General features: G+C 48.8%; 1 protein-coding gene across 1 annotated transcript in view; it reads left to right on the forward strand.

The window, feature by feature from the left end:
• The window catches only part of LOC137328090 (lymphatic vessel endothelial hyaluronic acid receptor 1-like), a 65,243-nt gene that overhangs the window by 26,642 nt on the left and 18,762 nt on the right, over positions 1-19,839 (forward strand). Inside the window, exon 4 of the mRNA XM_067994254.1 lies at positions 4,965-5,104. Within this exon, the coding sequence (XP_067850355.1) occupies positions 4,965-5,104 (140 nt within the window). The remainder of the gene's footprint in view (positions 1-4,964; positions 5,105-19,839) is intronic.

Consider the following 19,839-nt stretch of genomic DNA (forward strand, 5'->3'; position numbering starts at 1 on the left):
GTTGGCACACTGTCCTTTGGCAGGGTTGATTCAATGGGTTTGCACACTGTCCTTTGGTAGTGTTGATTCAATGGGTTGGCACACTACCCTTTGTTGGGGATGATGCAATGGGTTGGCACACTGTCCTTTGGTAGGGATGATTCAATGGGTTGGCACAATACCCTTTGGTAGGGATGATTCAATGGGTTGGCACACTGTCCTTTGGTAGGGTTGATTCAATGGGTTGGCACACTGTCCTTTGGTAGGGATGATTCAATGGGTTGGCACACTGTCCTTTGGTAGGGATGATTCAATGGGTTGGCACACTGTCCTTTGGTAGGGATGTTTCAATGGGTTGGCACACTGTCCTTTGGTAGGGATGATTCAATGGGTTGGCACACTACCCTTTGGTGGGGATGATTCAATGGGTTGGCACACTGTCCATTGGCAGGGTTGATTCAATGGGTTGGCACACTGTCCTTTGGTAGGGATGATTCAATGGGTTGGCACACTGTCCTTTGGTAGGGATGATTCAATGGGTTGGCACACTGTCCTTTGGTAGGGATGATTCAATGGGTTGGCACACTGTCCTTTGGTAGTGTTGATTCAATGGGTTGGCACACTGTCCTTTGGTAGGTTTCATTCAATGGGTTTGCACACTGTCCTTTGGCAGGGTTGATTCAATGGGTTGGCACACTGTCCTTTGGTAGGGATGATTCAATGGGTTGGCACACTACCCTTTGGTGGGAATGATGCAATGGGTTGGCACACTGTCCTTCGGCAGGGTTGATTCAATGAGTTTGCACACTGTCCTTTGGTAGTGTTGATTCAATGGGTTGGCACACTGTCCTTTGGTAGGGATGATTCAATGGGTTGGCACACTACCCTTTGGTGGGGATGATGCAATGGGTTGGCACACTGTCCTTTGGTAGGGATGATTCAATGGGTTGGCACACTACCCTTTGGTGGGGATGATGCAATGGGTTGGCACACTGTCCTTTGGTAGGGATGATTCAATGGGTTGGCACACTGTCCTTTGGTGGGGATGATTCAATGGGTTGGCACACTACCCTTTGGTGGGGATGATGCAATGGGTTGGCACACTGTCATTTGGTAGGGATGATTCAATGGGTTGGCACACTGTCCTTTGGTGGGGATGATTCAATGGGTTGGCACACTGTCCTTTGGTGGGGATGATTCAATGGGTTGGCACACTGTCCTTTGGTGGGGATGATTCAATGGGTTGGCACACTGTCCTTTGGTGGGGATGATTCAATGGGTTGGCACACTGTCCTTTGGTGGGGATGATTCAATGGGTTGGCACACTGTCCTTTGGTGGGGATGATTCAATAGGTTGGCACACTGTCCTTTGGTAGTGTTGATTCAATGGGTTGGCACACTGTCCTTTGGTGGGGATGATTCAATGGGTTGGCACACTGTCCTTTGGTGGGGATGATTCAATGGGTTGGCACACTGTCCTTTGGTAGGGATGATTCAATGGGTTGGCACACTGTCCTTTGGTGGGGATGATTCAATGGGTTGGCACACTGTCCTTTGGTGGGGATGATTCAATGGGTTGGCACACTGTCCTTTGGTGGGGATGATTCAATGGGTTGGCACACTGTCCTTTGGTGGGGATGATTCAATGGGTTGGCACACTGTCCTTTGGTGGGGATGATTCAATGGGTTGGCACACTGTCCTTTGGTGGGGATGATTCAATGGGTTGGCACAATACCCTTTGGTAGGGATGATTCAATGGGTTGGCACACTGTCCTTTGGTGGGGATGATTCAATGGGTTGGCACACTGTCCTTTGGTAGGGATGATTCAATGGGTTGGCACACTGTCCTTTGGTGGAGATGATTCAATGGGTTGGCACACTGTCCTTTGGTGGGGATGATTCAATGGGTTGGCACACTGTCCTTTGGTGGGGATGATTCAATGGGTTGGCACACTGTCCTTTGGTGGGGATGATTCAATGGGTTGGCACACTGTCCTTTGGTGGGGATGATTCAATGGGTTGGCACACTGTCCTTTGGTGGGGATGATTCAATGGGTTGGCACACTGTCCTTTGGTGGGGATGATTCAATGGGTTGGCACACTGTCCTTTGGTGGGGATGATTCAATAGGTTGGCACACTGTCCTTTGGTAGTGTTGATTCAATGGGTTGGCACACTGTCCTTTGGTGGGGATGATTCAATGGGTTGGCACACTGTCCTTTGTTGGGGATGATTCAATGGGTTGGCACACTGTCCTTTGGTGGGGATGATTCAATGGGTTGGCACACTGTCCTTTGGTGGGGATGATTCAATAGGTTGGCACACTGTCCTTTGGTAGTGTTGATTCAATGGGTTGGCACACTGTCCTTTGGTGGGGATGATTCAATGGGTTGGCACACTGTCCTTTGGTGGGGATGATTCAATAGGTTGGCACACTGTCCTTTGGTAGTGTTGATTCAATGGGTTGGCACACTGTCCTTTGGTGGGGATGATTCAATGGGTTGGCACACTGTCCTTTGGTGGGGATGATTCAATGGGTTGGCACACTGTCCTTTGGTGGGGATGATTCAATGGGTTGGCACACTGTCCTTTGGTGGGGATGATTCAATGGGTTGGCACAATACCCTTTGGTAGGGATGATTCAATGGGTTGGCACACTGTCCTTTGGTGGGGATGATTCAATAGGTTGGCACACTGTCCTTTGGTGGGGATGATTCAATGGGTTGGCACACTGTCCTTTGGTGGGGATGATTCAATGGGTTGGCACACTGTCCTTTGGTGGGGATGATTCAATGGGTTGGCACACTGTCCTTTGGTGGGGATGATTCAATAGGTTGGCACACTGTCCTTTGGTAGTGTTGATTCAATGGGTTGGCACACTGTCCTTTGGTGGGGATGATTCAATGGGTTGGCACACTGTCCTTTGGTGGGGATGATTCAATGGGTTGGCACACTGTCCTTTGGTGGGGATGATTCAATGGGTTGGCACACTGTCCTTTGGTGGGGATGATTCAATGGGTTGGCACAATACCCTTTGGTAGGGATGATTCAATGGGTTGGCACACTGTCCTTTGGTGGGGATGATTCAATGGGTTGGCACACTGTCCTTTGGTAGGGATAATTCAATGGGTTGGCACACTGTCCTTTGGTGGAGATGATTCAATGGGTTGGCACACTGTCCTTTGGTGGGGATGATTCAATGGGTTGGCACACTGTCCTTTGGTGGGGATGATTCAATGGGTTGGCACACTGTCCTTTGGTAGGGATGATTCAATGGGTTGGCACACTGTCCTTTAGTGGAGATGATTCAATGGGTTGGCACACTGTCCTTTGGTGGGGATGATTCAATGGGTTGGCACACTGTCCTTTGGTGGGGATGATTCAATGGGTTGGCACACTGTCCTTTGGTGGGGATGATTCAATGGGTTGGCACACTGTCCTTTGGTGGGGATGATTCAATGGGTTGGCACACTGTCCTTTGGTGGGGATGATTCAATGGGTTGGCACACTGTCCTTTGGTGGGGATGATTCAATAGGTTGGCACACTGTCCTTTGGTAGTGTTGATTCAATGGGTTGGCACACTGTCCTTTGGTGGGGATGATTCAATGGGTTGGCACACTGTCCTTTGGTGGGGATGATTCAATGGGTTGGCACACTGTCCTTTGGTAGGGATGATTCAATGGGTTGGCACACTGTCCTTTGGTGGGGATGATTCAATGGGTTGGCACACTGTCCTTTGGTGGGGATGATTCAATGGGTTGGCACACTGTCCTTTGGTGGGGATGATTCAATGGGTTGGCACACTGTCCTTTGGTGGGGATGATTCAATAGGTTGGCACACTGTCCTTTGGTAGTGTTGATTCAATGGGTTGGCACACTGTCCTTTGGTGGGGATGATTCAATGGGTTGGCACACTGTCCTTTGGTGGGGATGATTCAATGGGTTGGCACACTGTCCTTTGGTGGGGATGATTCAATGGGTTGGCACACTGTCCTTTGGTGGGGATGATTCAATGGGTTGGCACAATACCCTTTGGTAGGGATGATTCAATGGGTTGGCACACTGTCCTTTGGTGGGGATGATTCAATGGGTTGGCACACTGTCCTTTGGTAGGGATGATTCAATGGGTTGGCACACTGTCCTTTGGTGGGGATGATTCAATGGGTTGGCACACTGTCCTTTGGTGGGGATGATTCAATGGGTTGGCACACTGTCCTTTGGTGGGGATGATTCAATGGGTTGGCACACTGTCCTTTCAGATTTTTACCCTGGGATTCAATCCAACGTGGGCTTATTGGTTGAAAGCTTCCTCATTCTGCTTAATGGAAAGGCTCGATTTTTTTCTGAAATCCTTCCTACAAACAGCAATGAGATAAATGACCGGATAATAAGTTTTAGTGATGTTAGTTGTGGGATGAATATTGGCCCCAGCACTCCCTCAGCACCGACCCTCCGACAGTGCAGCGCTCCCTCAGCACCGATCCTCCGACAGTGCAGCGCTCCCTCAGTACTGACCCTCCGACAGTGCAGCGCTCCCTCAGTACTGACCCTCCGACAGTGCAGCGCTCCCTCAGTACCGACCCTCCGACAGTGCAGCGCTCCCTCAGCACCGACCCTCCGACAGTGCAGCGCTCCCTCAGCACCGACCCTCCGACAGTGCAGCGCTCCCTCAGTACCGACCCTCCGACAGTGCAGCGCTCCCTCAGTACTGACCCTCCGACAGTGCAGCGCTCCCTCAGTACTGACCCTCCAACAGTGCAGCGCTCCCTCAGTACTGACCCTCCGACAGTGCAGCGCTCCCTCAGTACTGACACCGGGAGTATCAGCCTGGATTATGTTCTCAAGTCCTGGTCTACCAGCTTCTGGGGAATGTGCCTCTGCCTCGCTCCCCGAGCCTAACGCCCAGCTCTGCTCTCATTACACAGGCACTGATTTTCGAGGGAGTTTCGTTACGAGGTTTTACTTTTTTGTGTCTCCCCTCTAGGTATGGCTGGGTGGACGATGGTTTTCTTGTTGTCCCTAGAATCGTTTCGAAGGAGAAGTGCGGAAAGAACAGGACGGGGGTGATGACCTGGAAGGTTGGAACTGGCAATCAATCTGATGGTTATTGCTTCCGTCTGACTGGTAACTGGAACTCATCCAAAATCGAATTAGAGTTTGTAAGACTTTAACACAAGCGTTGCCCGAAAAGCCTGAACATTAAAATGACTGTACATGAAGGATGTGAATGAGCAGAGAGATTTAGGGGTTCATGTACATCGATCATTTATAGCCAGTGGACAGGTACAAAAATCAAACAAAAATGCAAATGGAATGTTGGCCTTTATCTCAAGGCAAGGGGGGCGCTGGAATACACAGGGGTGGGAGTTATGTTCCAGTTATATAAACCTCTGGTCAGACCCCCATCTGGAGATATTACGTTCAGTTCTGGGCACCGCACCTCAGGAAGGAGATATTGGCCTTGGAGGGGGTGCAGCCCAGATTCACCAGAATGATACCGGGGCTAAAAGGGTTAAATCACGAGGAGATTAAGGAGTGATCTGATCAAGGTTTTTAAAATGTTAAAGTTTTCAATAAGATAGATACAGAGAAACTGTTTCCTCTGATGGAGAAATCAAGAACGAATAGTCTTAAAATTAGAGCCAGGCCGTTCAGGGGTGATGTCAGGAATCACTTCTTCACACAAAGGGGAGTGGAAATCTGGAACTCTCTCCCCCCCCCAAAAAGCTGTGGGTGCTGGGGGTCAATTGGAACTTTCAAGACCGAGATCGATAGATTTTTGTTGGGTGAGGGTATCGAGGGATACGGAGCAAAGGCGGGTAAATGGGGTTAAGATACAGATCAGCCATGATCTCATTGAATGGCAGAACAGGTTCAAGGGGCTGAATGGCCTCCTCCTGTTCCTAACGTAACAGACTCGAGGGGCTGAATGGCCTCCTCCTGTTCCTAACGTAACAGACTCGAGGGGCTGAATGGCCTCCTCCTGTTCCTAATACAACATGAAGCAGACAAGGTCAAATAGCATCTTTCTAACAATTTAGGAACCCAAAGTGGGCAGCAAAGTGCAGGACACCAGCAAGGTTGGAAAGAGATAGTGATAGGAGGAGGCAAACTTAAAATAATCACTTGAAGGGGAGGTGAAAAGGTTGAATTGTCTGTCACATTGTTAGAATGATACCCGGACTTCAAGGGTTAAGTTACGAGGAGAGATTACACAAATTGGGGTTGTATTCTCTGGAGTTTCGAAGGTTAAGGGGTGATCTGATCGAAGTTTATAAGATATTAAGGGGAACGGATAGGGTGGATAGAGAGAAACTATTTCCCCTGGTTGGGGATTCTAGGAGTAGGGGGCACAGTCTAAAAATTAGAGCCAGACCTTTCAGGAGCGAGATTAGAAAACATTTCTACACGCAAAGGGTGGTAGAAGTTTGGAACTCTCTTCCGCAAACGGCAATTGATACTAGCTCAATTGCTAAATTTAAATGTGAGATAGATAGCTTTTTGGCAACCAAAGGTATTAAGGGATATGGGCCAAAGGCAGGTATATGGAGTTAGATCACAGATCAGCCATGATCTTATCAAATGGCGGAGCAGACACGAGGGGCTGAATGGCCTACTCCTGTACCTATGTTCCTATGTTCCTGATGCAGAGTCCAGAAATAATTTTAAGAGGGAATTAGATTATTGTTTGAACAAGAGGAATATTAAAGGGTTTGGGAAACTATTTCCGCTGGTTGGGGATTCTAGGAGTAGGGGGCACAGTCTAAAAATTAGAGCCAGACCTTTCAGGAGCGAGATTAGAAAACATTTCTACACGCAAAGGGTGGTAGAAGTTTGGAACTCTACATGGAATTAGACTAGGAGATAAACAGCACAGACTAGATGGGCTGAATGGTCTGTTTCTATGATTCTATGACGACTGCTTTAGCATTTAGAAATGTAGCACTTTGACATGAGAGACTCGAAGTGTGATACCGAATGTGTGCTGTCTATAGTCTGACAAGTGTGCACAGGGTGTCACAACCAAGTGTGCACAGGGTGTCACAACCAAGTGTGCACAGGGTGCCACAACCAAGTGTGCACAGGGTGTCACAACCAAGTGTGCAGAGGGTGCCACAACCAAGTGTGCAGAGGGTGTCATAACCAAGTGTGCAGAGGGTGCCACAACCAAGTGTGCAGAGGGTGCCACAACCAAGTGTGCAGAGGGTGTCACAACCAAGTGTGCAGAGGGTGTCACAACCAAGTGCAGTCTTCGGATCAAACGGGGTTAGAGGACGAGGGATAATTGGACCAGGGTAAGGACCAGGTAACTCAGGCCCCATTTTAAAGTCATGCATGCTGTCCTTATTTTTATATAACGGTTTGCTTTTCAGTTATTCTTTATAGTCAAACAGCAAAGCTTGGAGCAGTTTGGGAAGCAAAGAAATTGAGTTGGTTTGGAGCTGGAGTATAGGCCGAGAAGCTAGGAGACGCAGAACCGAGGCGCTACTGCGCCACTACTGGTGGGAGGGTATAATTACAGCGTGACGAGTTTACATAGGGAGATCCCATATTGAGTGTGGATATTGGAATTTAAAATGAGAAAAGTTTGACAAAAACTTGACAAGAAGAAGCAAGATCTTACAGACAGGAAATGCGCACAGATGTAAAATTTTCAATTATTTATATACATACGAGAGCTCGAGTTCAAATCGCACCATAGCAAGTCGTGAAATTGAATTCAATAAATCTGGTAATTTGTGGGATAGACACCAGAGGAAGTGACCATGTCCTAAAAACCCAACTGGGGTTCACTAACGTCCTCCAGGGAAGGAAACCTGCCGTCCTTACCCGGTCTGGACCTACACGTGACTCCAGTCCCCACGTTGCGGTTGACTCTTAACTGCCCTCCGGTCAACAAGAGGTGGTCAGTAATTACTGGCTTGTCAGTGTCACCCACATCCCGAGAACAAATTTAAGAAATACCATCACAGGGGAGAACCCTATTCTACCCAAATCTTTACAATGAACAGAATTGACTCCCGGACGCTGAGCTAGCCGACCACGAGGTGATTCTGTTGCATGCAGTTGAGTGAATTGAAAGAAACAAAGGTGGGAAAGGGCCAAAAACAGGAAGAGTCTCGTTAACGGCAGGATGCAAAGTATTTTGCAAAAGTAAGGAGTTGCAAAATGGCCTCTTCCTTCCTCAGTTGTGGACCCCAGGAGTGACTGAGCTGTGCCATTTCAGTGACTTCCTGCCCATCAGTGGGAGACTCAGTGACCTCCGCTTGAACAAAGTCCTTGTGTGTGATTACATGTTTGCAATGCATGTGCGAACTCGTTTGATATCATTATGCTTTGTGAATCCTATCCCAGTACGATTCCAATAAAACGAGTAATTTCAGTGTTGCATTAGGAACAGGAGGAGGCCATTCAGCCCCTCGAGCCCATTCCGCCATTCAAATTAGATCATGGCTGATCTGTAACCTCGACTCCATTCACCTGCCTTTGGCCCACGTTATTGGGATTAATTCAGAACTGGTGTCTCATGTCACGAGAAAGGTACATTCACAGGATTTTCTTTTTTAAGAATTTGTTCTCGGGATGTGGGAGTCGCTGGCAATGCCTCATTTATTGCCCTTCTCTGGCGGCCCATCCCTGGTGGGACCCTCTTGAACCACTGCAGTCCTTGTGGTGATGGTTCCCATTATTCGGTCATAACTGAATGGTGGGCCACTTCAGAGAGCGTTCAGAGACAACTACGTACCGTGGACTAGAACCTCCTGGAGGCCCAGACCGGGCAAGTTCCCTTCCCCGAAGGACGTTAGTGAACCAGTTGGGTTTTTATGACAATCTGAAAGCTTTTGTGGTCATTTTCCCTGGTGTCTGTTCCCCCCCACCCCCCCGCCTCCTCTCTCTTGACTCTTGCTTGGGTCAAGTTCCAAAAACACAGACAGGAAATTCAGTGCTTTACCCTGATTGTTCATATCAGAGAGTCTTGACCGTGAACGTTGGTTCTTTATTGAACCATGGGCCAAGAGATCAGGAGATGCACAGCAGGTCAAGGCAGCATTTTGGGTCTATACCCTTCATCGGAACCATGTTGTCTGTTTTTACCTCAGATTTCCAGCATTTTTCATTTTAATTCTCAGACGCCTCTTTTCGAAGCTGAAAAGTCAAAGAGGGTGATATTGTTCTCGGACGACAGTGCAAAAGGGGCGAGAGGGAATCGGCCCGTTTTACACTTTGCCTGATTTTCTTTTCCACTGGTTCACTAGCGCCTGTCATCAGCCACCGCTCCAAGTTTCCCCAGTCTTTCCTCGTAACTCAGCCCCTCTCACACTCGGGTCCGGCCTCATGGCTCTTCTCTGCACTGCCCCAGGGCGCGACCGTTCCCTTTTGTGCCCTGGTGACTTTTCTCGCGGTTTCGCGTGAGATGTGCCGAGACTCGGGAGTCATCCCGACGCCAGGCGGCGGGAATAGTCCGACACAAACCAACGGCGCGAAGCTCGACCTTTTTTCCCCGGGTTGTGCCCCGTGGGGAAGGTTCATCTCCCCATTTCTGGAGACTCCCGGACAATCCGGGAGGTTTTGGCAACGGAGCTGTTCCCACTGGCTCTCCCCCAAATGACATTGAGGTAAATCATGACTTTGTGCGAGGGTGTGAAATGGATGGAAGTGAATCAGCAGCTTGTTTCACCTCTCGGCCCACTGAAGTCAACAGAAATATAAATGGGGAGAGAACATAAGAACATAAGAAATAGGAGCAGGAGTAGGCCAATCGGCCCCTCGAGCCTGCTCCGCCATTCAATAAGATCATGGCTGATCTGATCCTAACCTCAAATCTAAATTCATGTCCAATTTCCTGCCCGCTCCCCGTAACCCCTAATTCCCTTTACTTCTAGGAAACTGTCTATTTCTGTTTTAAATTTATCTAATGATGTAGCTTCCTGGGGCAGCAAATTCCACAGATCTACCACCCTCTGAGTGAAGAAGTTTCTCCTCATCTCAGTTTTGAAAGAGCAGCCCCTTATTCTAAGATTATGCCCCCTCGTTCTAGTTTCACCCATCCTTGGGAACATCCTTACCGCATCCACCCGATCAAGCCCCTTCACAATCTTATATGTTTCAATAAGATCGCCTCTCATTCCTTCTGAACTCCAATGAGTAGAGTCCCAATCTACTCAACCTCTCCTCATATGTCCGCCCCCTCACCCCCGAGAGATGCGAAACGGGCAGCGATTCGTGATCGCACGTCTTACTCTAACGCACAAAGTCAAAACCTACCTCATAGTCGTTTCTAGAAAGGAAATAGTCCCCAGTCGATGACTTTGGCTAAAACTGTTCTCTGCATAATTTATGTCACAATCAGGTAAAGAGTCAATGCATCATTTTCATTATTTAAAAATAAACGTTTCAGGATAAATTTGCATGACTGTCTGCAATTATTTTGTAAAGCACGATACTTAAACGTAGGTTTACATCAGTCGGTGCTGTTACAAAATTAAACTTTCAGAACAGCATGCTTGGTTACATTTCATTCCAAATGGAGTCAATTTTAAGTGGGAGCCGGGGAGGGAGTGGGAGTGGGAGGGGGGGGAAGATTTTCTGGGTGTGAAACCCGGGAGGTGAGTGGGCGGCAGATCGCCACCTTAAGGAGGCCAATCATTTGCACTTCTGGGTTTCGCGCCCGGCAGCCAGCCTGATTGGCCAGCCATCGGGCAAGAGGGCCTGGAGCAGCCCGGGGTCAGCGGGAGGGTGGGAGGTGGTAGGGCTGGGGAGAAGATCAGGGTGGTGGGGGGGATCGGGGAGAAGATCGGGGAGGGCGAGGGCCAGGGAGAAGATCGGGGGAGGGGGGGGGGGGAATCGGGGAGAAGATCAGGGTTGGGGGGGGTGGTGGTGTTGGAGGGCCAGGGAGAAGATTGGGGTGGGGACAGGGAGAAGATCGGGTTGGGGGGGGGGGGAAATCAGGGGGGGAGGGCCGGGGAGAAGATCGTGGGGGCCGGGGAGAAGATCGTGAGGGGAGGGGAGAAGATCGGGGGGGGGGCCGGGGAGAAGATCGGGGGCGGGGGAGAAGATCGGGGGGGGGGGCCAGGGAGAAGATCGGGGGGGGGGGGGAGAAGATCGGTGGGGGGCCGGGGAGAAGATCGGGGTGGGGGAAGAAGATCGGTGGGGGGCCGGGGAGAAGATTGGGGGGAGGGCTGGGGAGAAGATCGTGGTGGAGGGGGGCCGGTGAAAAGATCGGGGGGGGGGGTCAGGGAGAAGATCGGGGGGGGAGGGTTGGGGAGAAGATCGTGGGGGGAGGGGAGAAGATGGGGGGGAGAGTCGGGGAGAAGATGGGGGGGGGAGGGGAGAAGATCGTGGGGGGAGGGGAGAAGATCGTGGGGGGAGGGGAGAAGATCAGGGTGGGGGGGGAGGGCCGGGTCGAAGATCAGGCAGGGAGGGGGCCGGGGGCTAATGAAGAGATCGGAGGTCACTGGAGGTCGAGTGAAGAGCTGAAGATCGGTAGGGTTCGCCATCGAGGGGGTCCACCATCGCGGTGGGTGGGTGGGGTTGGTGGGCGGACAATCGAGGGGGTCCTGTCGGCCAGGTGAGCTTGTTGGGCCTGGACGAGGCACTCCTGCTCCTCTTGGCCTGCCAGCAGTGCAATAAAGGCCCCTCACTCACCTCATGGATCTGAACCCTTCCCACCTGCATTCACCTGACATGGATCAGAAACGATGAGAAACCCGAACAGGTACGGTTAAATTCGTTTTATTATTCCAATATGCAAAATATTAAGTACCTCACGCATCTCCATGAGGTACACTGCCCCTTTAAGTATCGGCCGACCGGCTTTAAGAGGGGGCCGGACTTCCTGGTGCCTGCTCTCCAGACGCAGACAAGCCTCCCCGGGTTAAACCCAGGGGCTGGAGCCAGGATGCGGTCCTGCTCCGAAAACAGAGCATTTTTAGACTCCACCCGCCCCCAACCCACCCATTTTTGGGGGTTAAAATTTACCCCTTTCATTAGCTTTAATTTGCGATTGCATAGGGCATGTGTGTGTGTTTATATATGGACTGAAATGTTTTCCAGTGTGTGTTTGGATTTTCTAGAGACTGTATTTCTGGTAAACGATGGGAATATTTTAGGATTTCAACAGAAATTGAGCAGAACACGGAAAGAAACGTCGGCCGCGTGGTCAAAATGTCACTGTTTTTCTGGGCAAACGCTGATTTAGTAAACAAGCCAACTTAAGATAAAGAATAGTGAGAGGACACAGGTTCAGCAAGTTTTAAATCCCGATCACCACGTTCCTTAGCCGAGAACATAAGAACATAAGAAATAGGAGCAGGAGTAGGCCAATCGGCCCCTCGAGCCTGCTCCGCCATTCAATAAGATCGTGGCTGATCTGATCCTAACCTCAAATCTGAATTCATGTCCAATTTCCTGCCCGCTCCTCGTAACCCCTAATTCCCTTTACTTCTAGGAAACTGTCTATTTCTGTTTTAAATTTATTTAATGATGTAGCTTCCACAGTTTCCTGGGGCAGCAAATTCCACAGACCTACCACCCTCTGAGTGAAGAAGTTTCTCCTCATCTCAGTTTTGAAAGAGCAGCCCCTTATTCTAAGATTATGCCCCCTCGTTCTAGTTTCACCCATCCTTGGGAACATCCTTACCGCATCCACCCGATCAAGCCCCTTCACAATCTTATATGTTTCAATAAGATCACCTCTCATTCTTCTGAACTCCAATGATTAGAGTAGAGCCTGTTTGCAAAGCCTTTGAGTAAATGTGAACTTCAAGAACCCAGGACTTTTTCTTGGATCCCATGCAGTTTCTCTGTTCCAACAGAGCCCCTGGCCCGCGGGGCCGGTGGGAGAGCGTGTCGGAGGAGCGGGGACTGCGCAGACGCACAAAACATTACTTTTCTCACGGGTTTTTAGCGCAACTTGCATTTATATAGCGCCTTTAACGTAGGAAAACGTCCCAAGGCGCTTCACAGGAGCGATTACCGGACAAAATTTGACACCGAGCCTCCTAAGGAGATATTAGGGACAGGTGACCAAAAGCTTGGTCAAAGAGGTAGGTTTTAAGCAGCGTCTTAAAGGAGGAGAGAGAGGCGGAGAGGTTTAGGGAGGGAATTCCAGAGCTTAGGGCCCGGGCAGCTGAAGGCACGGCCGCCAATGGTGGAGCGAAGGAAGTCGGGGATGGACAAGAGGCCAGAATTGGAGGAGGGCAGAGATCTCGGAGTGTTGTAAGGCTGAGAGAGGTTACAGAGATAGGGAGGGGCGAAGCCATGGAGGGATTTGAACAAGAGGATGAGAATTTTAAAATCGAGGCGTTCCCGGACCGGGAGCCAATGTAGGTCAGCGAGCACGGGGGGGGTGATGGGAGAACGGGACTCGGTGCGAGTTAGGATACGGGGGGCAGCAGAGTTTTGGATGAGCTCAAGTTTACGGAGGGTGGAAGATGGGAGGCCGGAGAGGAGAGCGTTGGAATAGTCGAGTCTGGAGGTAACAAAGGCACGGATGAGGGTTTCAGCAGCAGATGAGCTGAGGCAGGGGCGGAGACGGGCGATGTTAGGGAGGTGGAAGTAGGCGGTCTTGGTGATGGAGCGGATATGGGGTCGGAAGCTCATCTCAGGGTCAAATAGGAGGCCAAGGTTGCGAATGGCCTGGTTCAGCCTCAGACAGTGGCCGGGGAGAGGGATGGAGTCGGTGACGAGGGAACAGAGTTTGTGGCGGGGACCAGAGTCAATGGCTTCAGTCTTCCCAATTACCGAGAATTACATCGAATGTACAGCATAGAAACAGGCCATTCGGCCCAACAGGTCCATGCCATTGTCTATGCTCCACACGAGCCTCTTCCCACCCTTATTCATCAAACTCCATCAATATATCCTTCCATTCCTTTCTCCCTCATGTGTTTATCCAGCTTCCCCTTAAATCCATCTCCACTATTCACCTCAACTACTCCTTGTGGGAGCGAGTTCCACATTCTCACCACTCTCTGGGTAAAGAAGTTTCTCCTGAATTCCCTATTGGATTTATTAGTGACTATCTTATATTTATGGCCCCTAGTTCTGGTCTCCCCCCACAAGTGGAAACATCTTCTCTCCGTCTACCCTATCAAATCCTTTCATAATCTTAAAGACCTCTATCAGGTCACCTCTCAGCCTTCTCTTTTCTAGAGAAAAGAGCCCCAGCCTGTTCATAAGAACATAAGAACATAAGAAATTGGAGCAGGAGTAGGCCAGTCGGCCCCTCGAGCCTGCTCCGCCATTCAATAAGATCATGGCTGATCTGATCCCAACCACAAATCTAAAGAACACAAGAAGTCGGAGCAGGACCCGGCCACATAGCCCCTGGGCCATCTCCGCCACCCACAGGGCATTGACCGATCCGAACTCAGCTTCATGTCCAATTTCCTGCCCGCTCCCCGTAACCCCTAATTCCCTTTACTTCTAGGAAACTGTCTATTTCTGTTTTAAATTTATCTAATGATGTAGCTTCCACAGCTTCCTGGGGCAGCAAATTCCACAGACCTACCACCCTCTGAGTGAAGAAGTTTCTCCTCATCTCAGTTTTGAAAGAGCAGCCCCTTATTCTAAGATTATGCCCCCTAGTTCTAGTTTCACCCATCTTTGGGAACATCCTTACTGCATCCACCCGATCAAGACCCTTCACAATCTTATATGTTTCAATAAGATCGCCTCTCATTCTTCTGAACTCCAATGAGTAGAGTCCCAATCTACTCAACCTCTCCTCATATGTCCGCCCCCTCATCCCCGGGATTAACCGAGTGAACCTTCTTTGTACTGCCTCGAGAGCAAGTATGTCTTTTCTTAAGTATGGAGACCAAAACTGTATGCAGTATTCCAGGTGCGGTCTCACCAATACCTTATATAACTGCAGCAATACCTCCTTGTTCAATCTTTCCTGATAGGTCTAACCTCTGTCATCCTAGTACATCTTTTTTGCACCTTCTCCAGTGCCTCTATATCCCTTTTATAATGTGGAGACCAGAGCCGTGCACAGCGCTCCAAGTGTGGACTAACTAAGGTTTTATGTTTAATTAATAGCGGTGCTCGAGAGATTAATGGTCGATTCCTGGAGACTCTTGGACGACAGGGAGGGTTGGCAACCTTAGATATAAAGGAGGAGGGAGTGTTTGCAAAATGCGCTAAACTCAGCTGATTTCTATCCTCTTAAGAACTTTATTTTTCCTGAGTCGGGTTTGCTGTCATCGAAGGATTTCCGAAGGATCACATGGTGATGTTTTTTTGTAAACAGGCACCTTCCCTCTGTTTCCTTCCTGTTTCCTTCTGCTCCTTGCGAACGTGCTGGCCTGGATTTTTTTCAATGTTTGGCTGAATGATATTACTGGAAGATCGGAATTTGAACAGCTCGTCAGTTTTCAGAGCCCGAGGATCAAATTGAATTAAATTAAATTTTAAGATCCTGATTCTTCAAGAGGTAGTACTTTTAGCTTCAAGTCAAGGGCAGGGATTTCCTCAGGGCTTCTCCTACTCCACCGTCATACCTTTGGCGTAAGTTCGGCAGAAACTCTAAAAGTTACAGTGGCAGAGCGAGGGAATCCCCGAGGAAATTTGCTCTGTAATTTTCCAGTGGGAAGTTAAGACATTAAGGGACTCATCAAAAGAAAGACCTTGCATTATTATCATGTCCCAAAGCATTTCACGTCCAATGATTTACTTTTGAAGCGCAGCTACTGTTGTTATGCGGGCAAATGCGACAGCCCAGTCCATACACAGCAAGATCCCACAAAATGACAAGGCCAGTGAATTTGTTTTTGGTGGTGTTGGTTGCGGGCAGAATGCTGGCTCAGGACACCCTGCTCTTCCTCGAGTATTGCCATGGGATCTTCTACGTTCGCCTGAACCCTTGGAGAAAGGCTGATGGGGCCTCGGGTTTAATATATCTTCAGTTACATGGAGAGACTGGAGAAGCTGGGATTGTTCTCTTTAGAAAATGGAAGGTTAATGGGAGATTTGATAGAGGTGTTCAAAATCATGAGGGGTTTTGATGGAGTAGATAGGGAGAAACTGTTTCCAGTGGCAGGAGGGTCGGGAACCAGAGGACACAGATTGAAGATAATTGGCAAAAGAACCAGAGGGGGAGATGAGGAGAAATGAGACTGGGACAGCCATAGCATTAGGGGCTTGGATGGAGAGAAATTTGTTGAGTGTATTCAGGAGGAATTTCTCATTCAGTATGTGGATGGCCCGACTAGAGAGGGGGCAAAACTTGACCTCCTCTTGGGAAATAAGGAAGGGCAGGTGACAGAAGTGTTAGTGAGGGATCACTTTGGGACCAGTGATCATAATTCCATTAGTTTTAAGATAGCTATGGAGAATGATAGGTCTGGCCCAAAAGTTAAAATTCTAAATTGGGGAAAGGCCAATTTTGAGGGTATTAGACAGGAACTTTCAGAAGTTGATTGGGAGAGTCTGTTGGCAGGCAAAGGGACGTCTGGTAAGTGGGAGGCTTTCAAAAGTGTGTTAACCAGGGTTCAGGGTAAGCACATTCCTTATAAAGTGAAGGGCAAGGCTGGTAGAAGTAGGGAACCTTGGATGACTCGGGAGATTGAGGCCCTAGTCAGAAAGAAGAAGGAGGCATATGACATGCATAGACAGCTGGGATCAAGTGGATCCCTTGAAGAGTATAGAGATTGCCAGAGTAGAGTTAAGAGAGAAATCAGGAGGGCAAAAAGGGGATAGAGATTGTTTTGGCAGATAAGGCAAAGGTGAATCCAAAGAGCTTCTACAAATACATAAAGGGCAATAGAGTAACTAGGGAGAGAGTAGGGCCACTTAAGGATCAACAAGGTCATCTATGTGCGGAACCACTAGAGATGGGTGAGATCCTGAATGACTATTTCGCATCGGTATTTACGGTTGAGAAAGGCATGGATGTTAGGGAACTTGGGGAAATAAATAGTGATGTCTTGAGGAGTGTACATATTACAGAGAGGGAGGTGCTGGAAGTCTTAACGCGCATCAAGGTAGATAAATCTCCGGGACCTGATGAAATGTATCCCAGGACGTTATGGGAGGTTAGGGAGGAAATTGCGGGTCCCCTAGCAGAGATATTTGAATCATCGACAGCTACAGGTGAGGTGCCTGAAGATTGGAGGGTAGCAAATGTTGTTCCTTTGTTTAAGAAGGGCGGCAGGGAAAAGCCTGGGAACTACAGACCAGTGAGCCTGACATCTGTAGTGGGTAAGTTGTTAGAGGGTATTCTGAGAGACAGGATCTACAGGCATTTGGAGAGGCAGGGACTGATTAGGAACAGTCAGCATGGTTTTGTGAGAGGAAAATCATGTCTCACAAATTTGATTGAGTTTTTTGAAGGGGTAACCAAGAAGATAGATGAGGGCTGTGCAGTAGACGTGGTCTACATGGACTTCAGCAAAGCCTTTGACAAGGTACCGCATGGTAGGTTGTTACATAAGGTTAAATCTCACTGGATCCAAGGTGAGGTAGCCAATTGGATACAAAATTGGATTGACGACAGAAGACAGAGGGTGGTTGTAGAGGGTTGTTTTTCAAACTGGAGGCCTGTAACCAGCGGTGTGCCTCAGGGATCGGTGCTGGGTCTGCTGTTATTTGTTATTTATATTAATGATTTGGATGAGAATTTAGGAGGCATGGTTAGTAAGTTTGCAGATGACGCCAAGATTGGTGGCATTGTGGACAGTGAAGAAGGTTATCTAGGATTGCAACGGGATCTTGATAAATTGGGCCAGTGGGCCGATGAATGGCAGATGGAGTTTAATTTAGATAAATGTGAGGTGATGCATTTTGGTAGATCAAATCGGGCCAGGACCTACTCCGTTAATGGTAAGGCATTGGGGAGAGTTATAGAACAAAGAGATCTAGGAGTACAGGTTCATAGCTCCTTGAAAGTGGAGTCACAGGTGGATAGGGTGGTGAAGAAGGCATTCGGCATGCTTGGTTTCATTAGTCAGAACATTGAATACAGGAGTTGGGATGTCTTGTTGAAGTTGTACAAGACATTAGTAAGGCCACACTTGGAGTACTGTGTACAGTTCTGGTCACCCTATTATAGAAAGGATATTATTAAACTAGAAAGAGTGCAGAAAAGATTTACTAGGATGCTACCGGGACTTGATGGTTTGACTTATAGGGAGTGGTTGGATAGACTGAGACTTTTTTCCCTGGAGAGTAGGAGGTTTCGGGGTGATCTTATAGAAGTCTATAAAATAATGAGGGGCATAGATAAGGTAGATAGTCAAAATCTTTTCCCAAGGGTAGGGGAGTCTATAACGAGGGGGCATAGATTTAAGGTGAGAGGGGAGAGATACAAAAGGGTCAAGAGGGGCAATTTTTTCACTCAAAGGGTGGTGAGTGTCTGGAACGAGCTGCCAGAGGCAGTAGTAGAGGCGGGTACAATTTTGTCCTTTAAAAAGCATTTGGACAGTTACATGGGTAAGATGGGTGTAGAGGGATATGGGCCAAGTGCAGGCAATTGGGACTAGCTTAGTGGTATAAACTGGGCGACATGGACATGTTGGGCCGAAGGGCCTGTTTCCATGTTGTAAATTTCTATGATTCTAGTATGTTGGCCTTTATTGCAAGGGGGTTGGAGTACACGAGTAAGGAAGTCTTACTGCAATCGTACAGGGCTTTGGTGGGATCACACCTGGAGCACTGTGTGAAGTTTTGGTCTCCTTATCTAAGGAAGGATATACTTGTCTTAGAGGCGGCGCAACGAAGGTTCACTAGATTAATTCCTGGGATGAGAGGGTTGTCCGAAGAGGAGAGATTGAGTAGAATGGGCCTATAGTCTCTGGAGTTTAGAAGGATGAGAGGTAATCTCGTTGAAATATACAAGATTCTGAGGGGGCTTGACAGGGTAGATGCTGAGAGGCTGTTTCCCCTGGCTGGAGAGTCTAGAAGTAGGAACATAGGAACAGGAGTAGGCCATTCAGCCCCTCGTGCCTGCTCCGCCATTTGATAAGATCATGGCTGATCTGTGATCTAACTCCATATACCTGCCTTTGGCCCATATCCCTTAATACCTTTGGTTGCCAAAAAGCTATCTAGTAGGGGGCATAGTCTCAGGATGAGAGGTCGGCCATTTAAGACTGAGATGAGGAGGAATTTCTTCACTCAGAGGGTTATGAATCTTTGGAATTCTCTACCCCAGAGGGCTGTGGATGCTCAGTCGTTGAGGATATTCAAGGCTGAGATGGATAGATTTTTGGACTCTAGAGGAATCAAGGGATATGGGGATCGGGCGGGAAAGTGGAGTTGAGGTCAAAAATTAGCCATGATCTGATTGGATGGCGGAGCAGGCTCGAGGGGCCGAATGGCCCACTCCTGCTGCTATTTCTTATGTTCTTATGTCGATGCCATCACGAACACAAGTGGCAGAGCTGAGTCGATGGCTGAATGGCCGGCCTCCTCTTCCCATGTTCCCTGGTTTGGTTAAATTATTTTCATTCAGTTTCAATGAAACTGCTCACCAAATATTGTGTTCAGTTCTGGGCACCGCACCTCAGGAAGGATTTATTGCCCTTGGAGGGGGTGCAGCGCAGATTCACCAGAATGATACCGGGGCTAAAAGGGTTATTTTTATTCGTTCATGGGATGTGGGCGTCGCTGGCGAGGCCGGCATTTATTGCCCATCCCTAATTGCCCCTTGAGAAGGTGGTGGTGAGCCGCCGCCTTGAACCGCTGCAGTCCGTGTGGTGAAGGTTCTCCCACAGTGCTGTTAGGAAGGGAGTTCCAGGATTTTGACCGAGCGACGATGAAGGAACGGCCGATATATTTCCAAGTCGGGATGGTGTGTAACTTAAGAAAAGACATACTTGCTCTCGAGGCAGTACACAGAAGGTTCACTCGGCTAA

This window comes from Heptranchias perlo, chromosome 12 (assembly GCF_035084215.1).
Source record: "Heptranchias perlo isolate sHepPer1 chromosome 12, sHepPer1.hap1, whole genome shotgun sequence".
NCBI classification, from domain to species: Eukaryota; Metazoa; Chordata; class Chondrichthyes; order Hexanchiformes; family Hexanchidae; genus Heptranchias; species Heptranchias perlo.